A 15,499-nucleotide genomic window follows, 5' to 3' on the forward strand; every position below is an offset into this window, starting at 1 on the left:
GATTAACATTTTAAATTATTTATTTTGTGCGTGTGTGTGTGTGTGTGTGTGTGTGGCCAGCTCAGCCCACCAGGGGGCTGGCTGGCTTGTGGTGCTGGGGGATTGAACCACGGTCCCTGTGCTTTGCTTAGCTTAGCTTGTTCTAAGTAGGTGCTTTAGACCACTGAGCCATCTCACCAGCCCCTGGGATTAACATTTTAAATGGAAGTAAATGTTTGAGTTATTTGAATACTGATCAAATTCAAGAATTTAGGTTTTTAACATTAAATTAGAATTTAATGGTTCTATAAGTCACAGGTGTACCCAATCCACCAACCACTGGTGTTCATTGTAGCACAACTTATCCAAGCTTGCAAAATCATTAATGTGGTGAGGCTGGGGAGTAGAAGAAAGATCCTTAGAAATAACAAGATCTAGGTTCTTTGCTTAAAAAAGAAAATGTGGTGGTCTACAACCACTAAGCAAAATACAGTAAGTAAAATAAAAATGATGTCATAGGATGTCTCCTGGCTCCCTTCTTGCTGTTCTTTGCTGACAGAGTGAGTTCAAGGACAGTCAAGGATGTGGGCTTGGCGCATCGTTGACTGGCTTTGGACTTGGAGCTGTGATTGTTTAAAAATACCCTGTGGGTAGGATGCTGGATGCTGGGCCTGATTTTCTGCTCTGCCCCCTGCAGCAGAGACAGCACCACCCAACTTCTCTCAACGGCTGCAGAGCATGACAGTGAGACAAGGCAGCCAGGTGAGACTCCAAGTGCGAGTGACTGGAATCCCTACACCTGTGGTGAAGTTCTACCGGGACGGAGCCGAAATCCAGAGCTCCCTTGATTTTCAAATTTCACAAGAAGACGACCTCTACAGCTTACTGATTGCTGAAGCATACCCTGAAGATTCTGGAACCTATTCAGTAAATGCTACCAATAGCGTGGGAAGAGCTACTTCGACTGCCGAATTGCTGGTTCAAGGTATGAGCTGAAGGCGGAGGAACTGAGAGAAGAGGACAGGCTTGGTATAGGGCCTGGTTGGGGGTGGGGGATAACAGGCCCCCATCAGCCATCACCCCCAAGGAATGCTGGGAGTTGAAGTCAAAGCTACCTTTTCAACTTCCCCAAAAGGAGAATGTCTGAGATTCCAGGCAGGAGCTGGGCAGTAAAGCAATCTGTAGTTATTAGATTATATATATATGAAAGCATTTGAATTAAACTATGTACATTTTCAAATTGTTGACAAAGAATGGATTTTTAAAAAGCAATCTAAGTAAACTTGAATCTAATAGTGAATATTTTAAATTTTCTTTCTTTTTTTTTTTTTTTTTTTCTCAGCACTGGGGATTGAACTTAGGACCATGCGCTTGCCAGGCAAGCACTTATTCTACTGAGCTATTTCCCTGGGCCCTTAATTTTCAAATTTAGTTTATGTTCATGTAAAAGCCAAGCATTCTGTATGCTCCCCATTGAGATACCAAGAAAGTCACAACCTAGGGAATCTCTTTTAGAATAAATCATGTTTCTCCTTCTAAAAGTCATCTCTCCCTTCTGCAGGTGAAGAAGTAGTACCCGCGAAAAAGACAAAGACAATTGTTTCGACTGCTCAGATTTCGGAAACAAGACAAACCAGAATTGAAAAGGTATTTTTCTATATCATTGTTTCCCAGCCTTTAGGATTGTTTCCCTGGCTATTCTTTCTCAATATGAGCTTTGTTTTTATTTATTTATTTATTTATTTATTTTGCAGAAAATTGAAGCCCACTTTGATGCCAGATCAATTGCAACAGTTGAAATGGTCATAGATGGTGCCACGGGGCAGCAGCTGCCACATAAAGCACCTCCCAGGATTCCCCCGAAGCCAAAGTCAAGGTCCCCAACACCACCGTCCATAGCTGCTAAGGCACAGCTGGCTCGACAGCAGTCCCCGTCCCCGATAAGACACTCCCCTTCCCCGGTCAGACACGTGCGGGCCCCGACCCCTTCTCCTGTCAGGTAAGCAGTTCTGAAAGGGATGGGGTTCTTGGGCATCTTGAAATCAAGTTCCGCACAATCAAAAATAGGGCATATGCACCAAAGGCAGTCAACCCAGAAATGACTGAAAAAGATTTTCACAAATCCTCACTATAAATAAAATGGATTTCTATACTTCATTAATATGCAGATATTTTAGAAGGCAAGCCTGATTGATCAGGGCTCAGAAATTATGTAATCAAGCATAAATTATCTACAGAGTCTCAAACATTGGGATCTAGTTTACTATGATGAAGTCTTTAATATGAGCAACTGAAAAGGAACATTTGCACAAACAAACGTGTTTCTTGGTTGATTCAAATGGAATTTAAAAAACACATAAACAATGTGTCCCTGCCAAAAAAAAAATATTAGAAGCAAAACAATGTGATAGTTGACCTGAAAAATACTCAAATTTACTGTAAGTTTTCTGTAATCCAAGCACAATGATTAGCCAGGGAACCTACCTCAGCAGTAGAACACTTACCTAACATGCATGAAGCCCTGGACTTGATCAATCTCAGCACTGAAAAAAAGAAAAGCAAAGGAACACAAAAATATTTCTATTTTAAAACAGAACATAGAACCTGGAAATACAATGAAGTATGTAAAGAATCCATTTTTAATGGAAATAACTTTTTAATTCAGAGAGAAGGAGAGGATATTTTATGTAATAAGGTATGCTGACCCAATTGAATATCCACATAGAAGGAGACAAGCATAAATCTTTATCTTATGTCATTTACAAAATAAATTCCAGCTTGATTAAAGAGGTAATTTTACAACTAAAAACCAAAAAAAAAAAAAAATTAAGAAAACATAAAGGAGAACCTTTAAAAGTGGACTTATAGATTCCATAACATAAAAATAAAGGGAGATAACTTAGTAGAATAAGCTCTTGCCTGGCAAGCACAAGGTCCTGAGTTCAATTCCTGGTACTGCAAAAGAAAGAAAGAAAGAAAGAAAGAAAGAAAGAAAGAAAGAAAGAAAGAAAGAAAGAAGGAAGGAAGGAAGGAAGGAAGGAAGGAAGGAAGGAAGGAAGATAGGTCAGTCATTGCTAGGACTAAACAATGCATTTATGGAAAAAATAGTAAAGATACCTTTCCCATAAGAAACTTCATGGCCATTGCCAAGAAGGACATCACTGTAAGCACATGAGGGCAGCCGGGTATGGTGGTGCATGCTTATAATTCCAGTTCTCAGGAGGCTGAGGGAGGCAGATCTCTCTGAGTTTGAAGCCAGCCTGGGCTAAGGCTAAGTGAGTTCAAAGTCAGCCTACACTACATAGCAAGACCCTCTCTCAAAACAAAAAGCAAACAAACAAACAAACATATGATGGCTATGGAAGGAAAAATAGAAACCTACAAACAGTCCAGAACCCAGACGACTACGTGTGCTGGATCTCAGGAGACAAAACCCAAGCAGATCTACAGAGAATGTGAACAGCAGACACAGCAAAGAGCTGCTACACCAAATACACTACAGTTGCACAAACAAATTTTTAAAGAAAAAAAAAACATTTAACACAAATAAGGAAAAAGTGGGAAAAGATTCAAACAAGAGGCAATCTAAATGTCTGTTAAATATATGAAAAACACACTACCTTCCAACTTTTATTGTTCTGTCCACTTAAAAAATTAAAGATATTGGCAAATACTAATATGAAACCCTGACAAACTCAGTTTCTAAAATATACTAGCAAGGCCAGGGAGATAGCTCAGTGCACTAAATGTCTGCTTAGGCAAGTGCAGGGACTGGGGTTTGATCCCCAGCACCACATGCTGTGCTGGCCCCAGCCCTGGGGCGCTGAGCCAGCAACCGAGTCCAGGCGTGGTGGCATGCACCTGTAAGCCCAGCACTGTGAGGCTGAGACAGGAAAAACATTATGAGTTCGAGTTCTTTAGTGAGACCCTGTACAAAAATTAATTAATCAATTAATTAATAAAATTAAATAGCTCTAGGAAGCAACTTTTTAAAAAGTTCAATGGGGCCAGGGAGATAGCTCAGTAGAATAAGTGCTTGCCTGGCAAGTGTAGGGTCCTGAGTTCAATCTCAGGTACGGAAAAAAAAAAAAATGCAATCTCAGCTGCTTCTAAGTTTGCCTGCTGTGAAATCACAACGAAGGCCAGAGGGGATTTCTGGGGGTGTAGATAACAACCCCAGGATATTTTAAACTCAAGCCTAAGGACCTGAGAATTTCTGTGATCCCATGCAAGGTTTTGGCCTTTATAGTACTCTGAGAGTAGCCACTCCAATTATCTTGTCCCCCAAATTGGCTTTCAAATAATTAGAAAATAAAAATGCCGATTTATGTAGAAAATAATGGTTATTCAAAATAAACTACTCCCTCCATGTCTCATGGTTTAGTCTTGATTTTTGTTGCAAAACTACAGTAAACATATTTCACTGAATAAGGTACCTTGTATCTAGCTGCGACCAAGTGATTATTTTTTCTTGGAAGTGGAGAAATAAGCACTTTGCTATAATGACTCAAATTACATTGATTTTCACAGTCATGGGCTTACCTGCGGCCCACTGCTAATCACTCCTGTCAGGCTAATCATGTCTTGAACTCTTTTTGAATTAGACCCACTTTAGGCAGAACAGCACGAACACGGCAGAAGTTGAAGCTCAGAAGTGCACGTCTCTACTTTCCGTCAACTGGCACCGCCCCTCTATTATTCCTACCTTGTCTCCATTATATTTCCAATGCAATCATTTTCCAAATAGAAGCATGTTCCTTAGATCTCCTCCTTGTTTAATTATAACCTCATTTATAAAATGCAAATAGATTTTCATCCCCCACCCAAAAAAAAAAAAAAAAAAAAAAGCCCTTAAAGAAAATGATTAAACCTTTCTTCAGGAAACTGGTTAGTTGTAATGTACTGTTAAGTTACTTTGTAATTTAGAACAAATATCAGCCATGCTTTGAGGTTAATTAGGATAATTGTTTCATTTATGTTCAGTAGAAACCAAATATCCTGTATAGTGCCAGAATACGTTTATAAATGTTTATTTTGTGTGCAGAATTAACAAAATGCAATGGTGAGTCAATACTGCCACCTAGAGAGGAAAATGTAGTAAACCTTACTGGTTAAAAATTAGTTTTGGAAAAGTTTACTATGCATTATAAATCATGTTTTTGAGCAATCAGTTCCAGAGTTTGGCATTTATACCCTTCTCAGACATCTACAAAACAAATAAAAACTGTCTTGTAAAAAGCTATTTTACCAGTTCAATTTAAAAAAAGAAGCAAAATCTTTAAGCTTAAAATTAGCCAATTTCCATCATAGTTTTTAAGGAAGTTTTTAGTATTCTATGAGGGTGAATATAAATAAATATAGAACAATTAAAAGGAGCAGCCCAATATATGCAGTGTGTTAGTTATTGAAACTGTCCTACCGATTTGATTTGAAACTGTCTCATTGCTATCTGTTTATCAATAAAATTATGAAAAAAAAAGGAGCAGCCCACACACACTTTGACAGAAGTGACAGTTTTGCAGGAGTGATGGTGCACACCTGTAGTCCTAGTGCTAGGAAGGCTGAGGCAGGTGGATTGTGTACAGTTCAAGGTCCGCCTGGGCTACACAGGGAGTTCAAGGAGTGTGAATTATATAGCGAGACCCTGCCTCAAAAAAAAAGCAAATAATAATAAAAAGTAAATAAGCAGCTTACAAACTGTACTGCACCGTCTGTGCCCAAAAGGGTACCAGAGAAAACTCAGCAAGACAACATCCTGCCGGCCTGGAAATGCACGAGCCATGCACAGTGAAGATGCAGCAACACCTGGGATGTGGAGGCAGATTTATTTTATGCTGATGGTCCCTGATTAGGATCATTCCCAGAACATTAGGCCTCGAAGGCCCAGGGAAGGAGAGTTCTAGGGGGCTGTAAGCAAGAAGCAGCGTCCTTGGCTGTCTTTGGTCAGTTCTTACAATATGCATCACAGTGACTGGCCTTTCTGGGAGGTAATAGTAACAGAAACTGTTACCTGTACAACCAACAAACTGGGGGGCATTTGCTGCTACCAAGACTCTGGAGAATCCTGCAGAAAGGAAGTTGGAAAGGAGAAAATGCTTACCTTGTTTAGACAATAGAAGGTTGTTTAGATTATAGAAATTTTCTATAATCAATTTTGATTATAGAAAACTTTCTTCATCTTATACCCACTTACGTCTGCCCACCACCAGCCAAAACTTGAAATAGAGAAAAGCAGAGGTGATTGCTGGATTTGAGATATCCCTCCTTTGGCTGTATATTAAGAAATCATCTTCTTCAGTCTTGATCTTTTTTCTCTTCTTTTTTGTAACGTGAGGAAGGTGAGCCAATACAAGTTCTTCAGCTTCCTAAGAATTAAGTCTGATTCCCTTACTAGGCTACAGCAGATAAGAATAATGCTTATAGAGATTTCAAAACAAGTTATTTTCAATACATGCTTTACCCTCTGAATAGGTAAAACTGTCTTCGAGCACTTTCCAACTTGTATCGTATTGTCCGAATCTGACTACTTGTAGAGTTCCTCGGCTTGGTGTTCTGACGTCTGGCTTTGCTTTTCAGGTCCGTGTCTCCAGCAGGGAGGATCTCCACATCCCCCATCAGATCTGTTAAGTCTCCATTACTAGTCCGTAAGACGCAGACGCCCACCATAGCCACCGGCCCCGAAGTACCTCCCCCTTGGAAGCAAGAGGGCTATGTGGCCTCCTCAACTGAGGCTGAGATGAGGGAGACAACAGTGACCAGCTCTACTCAGATCAGAAGAGAAGAGCGGTGGGAAGGGAGATATGGCACCCAGGAGCAAGTGACCATCAGCGGGGCTGCAGGAGCTGCCACCAGCATGTCAGCCAGCGCCTCCTTCACAGCAGGCACTGTCACCACTGGCACTAAGGAGGTACTCTTGTCACTGTTTCTTGTTCTTTATTGCACCTTCTGGCTTCTCTGCCCTGGTTTCTGGGTAGGATGGAAAGTGCAAAGGAACTTAAAAAAGTACCAGAAACTGAAGATCAAATTTGGTTGTCTGCTTTGTAAAGCATCCTTGATTGGGACAAAAGCTCTAATCTGTGAGGTTTCCTTAAAACACTGTTTTGAATGTTTTAGACCTGGCTTCTCTTAGGGTTCATAAATGTTTAAGTGTATTTTATCTTGGGTAGCTCAGTTTCCATTGTGCATTGACATTTTGTACTAAGCATACCATCTAAAAAAATACTGCACTTGTTCATTTCCCATCCAGGTGAAACAGGAGGCAGATAAGAGTGCAGCTGTTGCGACTGTTGTTGCTGCTGTTGATATGGCCAGAGTGAGAGAACCAGTTATCAGCGCTGTAGAGCAGACTGCTCAGAGGACAACCACCACGACTGCTATGCGTGTCCAACCTGCTCAAGAACAGGTCAGTACCCCTGGAGCCAGCCCCGCTGGCACACATTCACTCTCACTCCACCCACTACCTGCAGCCTGGAGGGCCAAGTCTCAGGCCAACCCATGTCACATCACTCTGAAAGCTACACGGAGCCCACCGTGACCTGGGCTTTAGAACTTCTGAGATGAAGTTCACTGGAGATTACAAAGAACTTTAAGCTGTTGCTATCACAAGGTCACAGCAGGCCAGAAAAATACTGGGGCTCTGGGAGACGAGTGAAATCTAACGCTGCCAAGGTCTCATGGTTAGGGCAGGCTGAGCGCTGGCAGAAAGGAGGGAGCTAAAATAGAGCCCAGTCAAATCCAGAGCTCAGTTACTCTGCAAACCAAGCATGGAAACCACTATTTCAGGGCAGACTTTAGATTTCTCTAAGCTTCCCCGAAGGACCTTCACTTTTACATTCCCCAAAACAAACATGATATTTGATTCATGGCTGGAAAGTGTCATAAATCCAGGATAATTTCCCACTTTGTATCTAAAATGATTTTATTATAGTTTAAAATCACCCTGGCTTTCCTCCTTATCCTCTCTTGTGTGACATTTATGCCTTAATCCTGATATATTACTGTAACTTTTTATACAAAATGGGTTAAAGTATTTCCTTCCTTTCCTGTGTGAAAATCAGGTAAGAAAGGAGGCGGAGAAGACTGCCGTAACTAAGGTAGCAGTGGCCGCCGATAAAACCAAGGAACAAGAAGTAAGAACCAGAGAAGTAATCACAACAAAGCAAGAGCAGATGCATGTAACTCATGAGCAGGTACAAATGGCTGTTGATTTGAGGTTCACTGGTGCTTTTCCATGTGTCACCACAGATGATAATTTTACCGTGAAGGGTGTCACTTGTAGGGCACATGTTATTATACTAATAAAAAGCTCTGTCATGTGTCTCCTGTGTATGTACGCCAAAGCCTCTCGGAGTCTCTGAGAAGTTCCCTTGTGTGGATGAGAAGGAGTTCTGTAGGAAGAGTAATGGGGTCTCGCCTGCATCTCTTGTGATCGCGTACATGGGTCATACTAATACTGAGTAGGGAATAAAGCCAGGAGGAGCAATGAGAGCTGAGAGGGGTAGGAAAGAGGGAGAGAGAACACCGAACATGTGTTGGTGCAAGTGCTCAGCAGCCGCTCTGACCCCTGCGGGCGAGCACCCCGTTCACGCGTGGGTCTGACGTGGGGTCAACTGCATAGCCTTAGGAAGCCAGATGACCAGAAAGAGTGAAAAGAGAAAGCCCAGTGATTGGTGGCGTTTGCAGAGAGAGGAGAAGTCCTGACGTTCCAGACCATCACAGTTATTTAGGAAAATTGGGAAGCTTTGTAGAAATGTAGATCATAACTTATCTATGCTTGCTTTTTTATGTGTAAAATAAATGGATCAGGTGCAGTTCCTCCTTTGGCTTTCCTTTCTAAAGCTCCTTTCTCTCAGATTACTTTTTGATTACTTACAGATTACTTTTTTGAATTATCATTGCATTACGTTGGCATATATCTTTTTATAAAAATTGGAATGCTTTTTAAAGAAAATTGTAACTATCCTATTGAATTCAATTTAGCAGTGCTGAATTCAATTTTGTTTTTCATGATAGCAGCATAATTTGTGGTTTAGGTAGAGAAAGTGCATTGTCATACTAATGAACATAAGATCATTTTATTTAGTGATAGCTCCAGAAAGGGGATTTTACTTTTTAATAATCCTAATTTGTTGTATTTAATAGACACTGTGGTACTTCTATTAGAGGTCAGGAAATAAGATATTATTTTTATCATTAATTTCAGATAAGAAAAGAAACTGAAAAAGCATTTGTACCAAAGGTAATAATTTCTGCTGCTAAAGCCAAGGAACAAGAAACTAGAATTACTGGAGAAATTACTGCAAAACAAGAACAAAAGCAAATTACTCAAGAAACAGTAAGTGTAATTCTGTAAATATCTTCTACTAGATTATCGACAAACATCACATTCTAGTCAGCTGCATGTACCTTCTAACCAAAATTTCAAAACTGAGTTTTTGTCATGTGTTTTCTTTTGTTGTTTCTCTATGTCTGGTACTGAAACTGTTCATGGTGGGAGTTTCATTCTCACTGCACTGCATTCTGCTTGTTTGATTAGTTTTGGAGAGATTGTCTACTAGAAGAGTTTAGGGACACATCTCTGAACTGTCCAGAACATATATAGGTGGAAAATAGGTATCACCTTTGTCCAGCTTTTTTATATATAGCCTGAGCCCCTGGTCACTTAGATTAAATATGCCTCCTAACACAGCTATAGGATATGTATGGCTATATTCATGTATGTGTGTGTATCTGTGTGTGTATGTAAACGTACACACAGACACACATATGCGCATACGCACACACACACACACACACACACATATAGCTTAGCCATAAATACTCTAACTAAATATCAAAGATGAGTGAAGAAATGCCAGACATTACAGAAGATCAGCGCCTCTTCAAGAAAGTGGCCTTTAGTCTTATATAAAAATCACTGAGTGACAGTTGACTATTTTTGTGCCATAGAGCTGTATAAGGACAATTACAACAGTGTGAAACCCACTTCTCTCCCTGTGTGAAGTCAAGCCTTAATGTATCAGTAGAAAGGCATCTGCCCCAACTTCTTCCTTGAGTTTCTTTCCAACGGGGTACTGATGCTCACCTCTCTTGACCTCAAGCTCTTAGGTGGTCTTAGGGCTTCCTTCAAACACAAAATAAAACAAAACAGGTCTAGCATAGAACACTGTCTTCTTTAAAAGCTAGCCAGAGGCAGCTGGCTCAATTTTCCTCACCTGAGAAATTTCCTGAAGGAAAGACTTAGAGTAAGGGAAGGACCTCACCTGCCATCACCAAGGGCACAGACATAACGCCCCACTGCTGCCTCCACAGGGTGCGTGGCAGGCTCAGCTGGACAGGTATCTTGTGAGTTGACCCCTCCTTGTGAGGATTCCCTCACACATCAACATGTCTCAGAGATGAAACTTTTTCAGTCCTAGGACAATTCATTGAGGGGCTAGTGGGCAGAAAATAAGCCCATTCCTCAAGAAAACAAAAACTGTCACAAGCACAAGTGTAAGTCCCTAAAACAGGAACATTCTATTTTCTCTCTTCTTCTGTATTTTGTTGAATGTGGCAAGGCCACCTTGCCATTTTTTTCTGTGTGCCTACTGAAATGCAAATCTTGATTTTACTTTAAAAACCAGATAAGACAGGAAACTGAGAAAAGTGCTGCATCCGTTGTGGTAGTTGCCACTGCCGAGTTCACAAAAGTAGAAAGAGTCCTGGGAGCTCAAGAAGAAACTGCCATTGATGATCAAATGCACCTTAGTCATGGACAGGTGACAATGTCCTGCTGATGTGACTTCACACTTACCTCATGTCACTCACAAGCCACTTAACATTTCCATCTGGAGTCCTAATCTCACTTCTTCACCTCTTCCTTTTCTTACCACACAAAAAACCAGCTCAAAATCTTGAGGCTGTGTCACCACCCATCTGGCTTCACTGTCACCTCATAGCCCTAATCCTCAGGCTTTCTTTGGATTGTTACTAATATGACATTTTAAGCCACTTCAGCATCTTCCTGTTGAAGTAGACTCCAGTGGACAAGTCAATTGATAATAAGCAGAACTAGGCACTATTTGTGGCTCTACTGGAATTTTGATGGATTATAGTAATAACAATGTGAAAAAGAACTAGCACTTATTAGTCTTTCATTGCTAATCACACTTTTTCTTTTAATTAGTCTCATTATTTTCATACTTGTATCAGTGAATCAGTATGGATGATCAGAGCCATTCAAAGGATATATTTATGTGTAATTAAAATGCCCTTGAAATAAGAAGAAATTTGCTTCCTTTTCCAGGTTGTCTTCTTTTTAGAGGTTCATGAATATTAATGACTATTTTTTTTGCTTTTTTCACTGTATGACCAGATAAAGAAGGAAACTAGGAAAATAGTGGTACCTAAAGTCATAGTTGTCACGCCCAAAGTCAAAGAACAAGATTTAGTGTCAAGAAGTAGAGAAGGCATCACTACCAAAAGAGAACAAGTCCAAATAACTCAGGAAAAGGTGAATCCAAATATTTAAAATGTGAAAATTTCATCTTTAAACTAATTTCTAGTAAACCATTAACTACTATGAGTTATTAATCAGTATTGGCCCTTTTAAGCCTGTAACTAAAAACAAAAGATAAAACGTGACTGATTACAATTAACTTTCTGCACCTTTTTTCACCCATCTATAATATTCACATTCGTTCTCTTCACCATTATGTTTTGCATGTAGGTTAGAAGTTTACCTTTTAAAAAACAATGTAGAGAAGCATCTAGAAAAATTTTAATAGCTAACATTTCTAAATTTTGTGATTTGTAATCATTATATGCAAACACTGCCAAGTGAAAATTAATTTCTCCAGTGTATTTCACCCTGAATAACTTTCTCTCACATCCCCAGGAAGAGGGGGGAAGGGTCCTATCATGCGTGTCTGAAGCCCCATACAAATTAAACCTTATTTTACCATAATAATCAGATGAGAAAGGAGGCCAAGAAAACCGCCTTGTCTACAGTAGCAGTTGCCACTGCTAAAGCCAGAGAACAAGAGACGGTTCTCAGAACTAGAGAAGCAATGGCTACTAGACAAGAACAAAGCCAAGTTATTCATGAAAAGGTGATTATTGGTACTGCGAGTGTGAAATCCTCTACGGTAATATATTAATACCAATATTGATGTGAAACTCTTATTATAATATATTAATGCCAGATCTTTTTTACGTATGAGACATGATTAACCAAATTTATTTTTTAGATAATTAAGCATTTGGAGACTAAAAAATCCCAGTATTTATTATTAATATTACTACATATTCCTTTCCCCACTTCCCTTTTTGCTATTATTTTATATTTTTTGTTAGTAACATCTAAAAATCTTCCAGAAGTTCATGATTTAAATTGCATGCAGGCCAATTTTAAGAGACTCGTGAACATTTTTTAAAAAATGTTGTATGAGTGATGAATTTTAACTCGCTGTCAAGATGTGTGTTTTAAGAAGTCATAAATTCAGTCTATTACATTATAAAGTACAAATTTATTTCAGTAAATTATCCATCATTTTCTTCATATTAAACTTTATCTATTTTTCCCTATATCAGATGGGAAAAGAAACAGAAAATTATAGTGCCTGCTGTAGCTAATACAAAGCAACATGCAACATTGAAATCTAGAGAAGGAAATATCCAGCCATAACAATTACACATAAGCCAGGAAAAGCTGGTGGCATCTATTTGTAGCTGTGACATTTCCATGCATTAAGCTACTGCCCATAACTATAATTGGCTCCACCTATTTACCAAAGTTTATTCTTATTGCTTTAACAGTATTTAAAAGTAGGCAACTGGTTTGTTGGTTATTTGCATCATGGCCTATGTGCTGTATCTACTTCCCTCAAGGTAATTTTCCATCTCGATATCTTTGATTTATTTTTTTTTTCCAACAGTTGATTTAAGATAAACTTAAAACTTATCCAGGCCTGATACTGAATGGCATATCAGCCTGTCAGAAATCTTCTAGATAACGGAAATTTTATTATGCTATATACATCTAGTGATCAATTTTTGTTTTGTTCTTGATGCACAGAAATTCACTGCCTTATTTTTGTTGTTAAACATTAGCTAAGGATGGAAGCTGAGCAAATGTCCATATCTCAGTTAATAGTTAACACTGCAAAGCCTACTGAACCTGTCACACTGCCAAGGATTAGAGAAGGAGTTGCTCTTAAGCAGGAACAAATACATCTTTTCCAAGAGGAGATGAAAACCCATGCTGTGGAGGTGAAAAACATTGTTTCATCCCATTTCATCATCAGCTTTCATACTTCTCCATCCATCATGAGTCCGTGTGCTCCTAGTGTTCTGTTTAATTGCTTTACTCATCAACAAAACATTATCTATGATGAGATTCAGGTCAGGTCCTCCAGTAGAGCAGTTAGCATCTCCGGATGTGAAAGGCCAGATTTAATAATACTTTTCTTTGTGTCTCCTAAATTAATTCTCAGCATTTAACTGGTGCAAATCAGGGTCTCCTAATCTAATTTGTCTCCCTGTTTATCTGGGTTCCAAAAATATTAAGGATAGCTGAATCTATTAAGAAATAAAAGCAGCTATAAGAGTACTCAGTTGTACTTGTCCACCAACCAAATCCATATGGATTTGCTATACATTATTTCAAGAAAAAAATACAGGAATACTATTATTCCTGTATGCTATATAGTATTCTGACTATAATTAAAAGATTTTAGCATAACTTTTATATTTTTTATAATTTTATTGAGAAACAAATGACAATGAGACAGTTTCAAAACCAATTAGTAGGACAATTTCAATAATTAATACATTGCATATTGTTATCTTCTTAGTGGTTATTCATTGTTCAAGATGCAGACATGCTATCCTGTCCACAAACACTATTAGTACAAATCTTTCTATTCATTGAATTAAGAGAAAGTAGCTGTACATCTAGCCTAACTGTTTTGAATATATAGACCCAAAATAAGTTTTATATGAAGAGCAAGATTTATAGTTTCTGTTGTCAAATTTTTAGTCAAGTGACAATTTCTTTGAATCTGCATTTTCTTGTTAAAATGAATAAAACCAAAACATCCTGATTACCATATGTCACAAGCTAGATGAGAAGTGGTAAGCAAGCACAGTACAGTGCAATCTGTGTGCAGGTAAAACAATACATACACATATTTATGAGATGTGATCCAATATATGGTAAATATTTAAATTATTACAGTAAAATATAAGTTGCCAGTACTCAAAATACTCCCCTCATTTTGAAGACACTTATCTCATAATTATTGGCAATATGTCTTTTACCATAACCACTTTTTAAAAAATCAAACATTCACTGTATTTATGTGTCAAAGATAAAAATTTTAAAACATCTATAAAATTAGTCAGCTAATTGTTTATATGGTTTAGAACAAAGAAGCAAACAAATGAATGTGTATACCATTTCAGCCTTATGTATATTTTATAGATTATTTTAGGATGCATTACAAAATGAAGTTGGTATTTGCAACTGAAGTTCCTATTTCCTTTAAGGCTGATTAGATTACTTTCAGCTTTACTGGAAAGAAACACAGTACTGTGTGAAGCCCACAATCACTAGTAGCCCAATTCTATCTTTTAAAAGGCCTCACTTATATCTTAAATAGTTCAGATAATAATTTTTAAAGAGATGCAGGTAGCACGCTTGAAACACACTTCAGAAGCCTACTAGATTCTATTTGCTGCAGCAGATATTAATAAAATATTTTTGAATATTGATGTGATACTTAAAATAGCCTCACTTTTAAACTGCACTGGATGGATATGGCTATGTGGTTTACTGCAGTATGCTACCTCCAAATGTTGGACAGGATAAGATCCAATAAACATTAACTGGTTTGCTTTATCTGAAAGAAACTTTTTTGCCAATTGTGTTTCCATTTATGTCAATCAGATTCAAAGAAATCTACTTCCTTCCTTAGAAATAACATATCTACTTCCTTCTTTGCTTAAATTCTCGGGGAAAAAAAAGTTAGTAAATCAAACTTCAGTGGGAGGTTGTTCTCTTGAACGCAGACATGATAGCACTTTTCCTCTAATCATAATATTTTCATTCACATGTGTTAGGAGATTTTCTAATAGAGTAAACAAGTCTTATTTCTAGTGAATCACAGGTAAAATCACATGCTAATTCCATGTTCATTTGTCTTTGTCTTATTTCAAATTTCCATGCAACCCTCTAACTCTGCAGCAATTTATGCTTCTCAATGGGGGAATGACAGTTTTGAGTGTACTTTTATCATGGCATCACTACATCAGCACCAGACTAATCATGGACAAGATAGTAAGGATAATCAGTGAAGGGGGCCAGTGAGATAGCTCAGCAGTCTAAACCACCTGTTTAGGCAAGGCTAGGCAACCGCAAGGACCGTGGTTCAATCCCTGGCACCACATGCTGTGCCAGTCCTGCCCCCAGGGAAGGTTGAGCCAGCCACAAAATAATAATAATAATAATAATAATAATAATAATAATAATAATCAGTGA

General features: G+C 38.5%; 1 protein-coding gene across 13 annotated transcripts in view; it reads left to right on the forward strand.

Moving 5' to 3' along the window:
- Ttn (titin) overlaps positions 1 to 15,499 on the forward strand; it is a 274,946-nt gene that overhangs the window by 5,461 nt on the left and 253,986 nt on the right. For 12 of the 13 annotated variants that reach the window (XM_023719078.1, XM_023719080.1, XM_023719081.1 and 9 more), the window contains exons 4-13: positions 677 to 964; positions 1,541 to 1,626; positions 1,734 to 1,978; positions 6,556 to 6,886; positions 7,226 to 7,381; positions 8,037 to 8,168; positions 9,182 to 9,313; positions 10,605 to 10,739; positions 11,336 to 11,473; positions 11,934 to 12,071. In XM_023719078.1, the coding sequence (XP_023574846.1) occupies positions 677 to 964; positions 1,541 to 1,626; positions 1,734 to 1,978; positions 6,556 to 6,886; positions 7,226 to 7,381; positions 8,037 to 8,168; positions 9,182 to 9,313; positions 10,605 to 10,739; positions 11,336 to 11,473; positions 11,934 to 12,071 (1,781 nt within the window). The remainder of the gene's footprint in view (positions 1 to 676; positions 965 to 1,540; positions 1,627 to 1,733; positions 1,979 to 6,555; positions 6,887 to 7,225; positions 7,382 to 8,036; positions 8,169 to 9,181; positions 9,314 to 10,604; positions 10,740 to 11,335; positions 11,474 to 11,933; positions 12,072 to 15,499) is intronic. The other variant, XM_004634712.2, reaches the window with a different exon arrangement.

The sequence above is a fragment of the Octodon degus genome, unplaced genomic scaffold (assembly GCF_000260255.1).
Source record: "Octodon degus isolate 3935 unplaced genomic scaffold, OctDeg1.0 scaffold00065, whole genome shotgun sequence".
NCBI classification, from domain to species: domain Eukaryota; kingdom Metazoa; phylum Chordata; class Mammalia; order Rodentia; family Octodontidae; genus Octodon; species Octodon degus.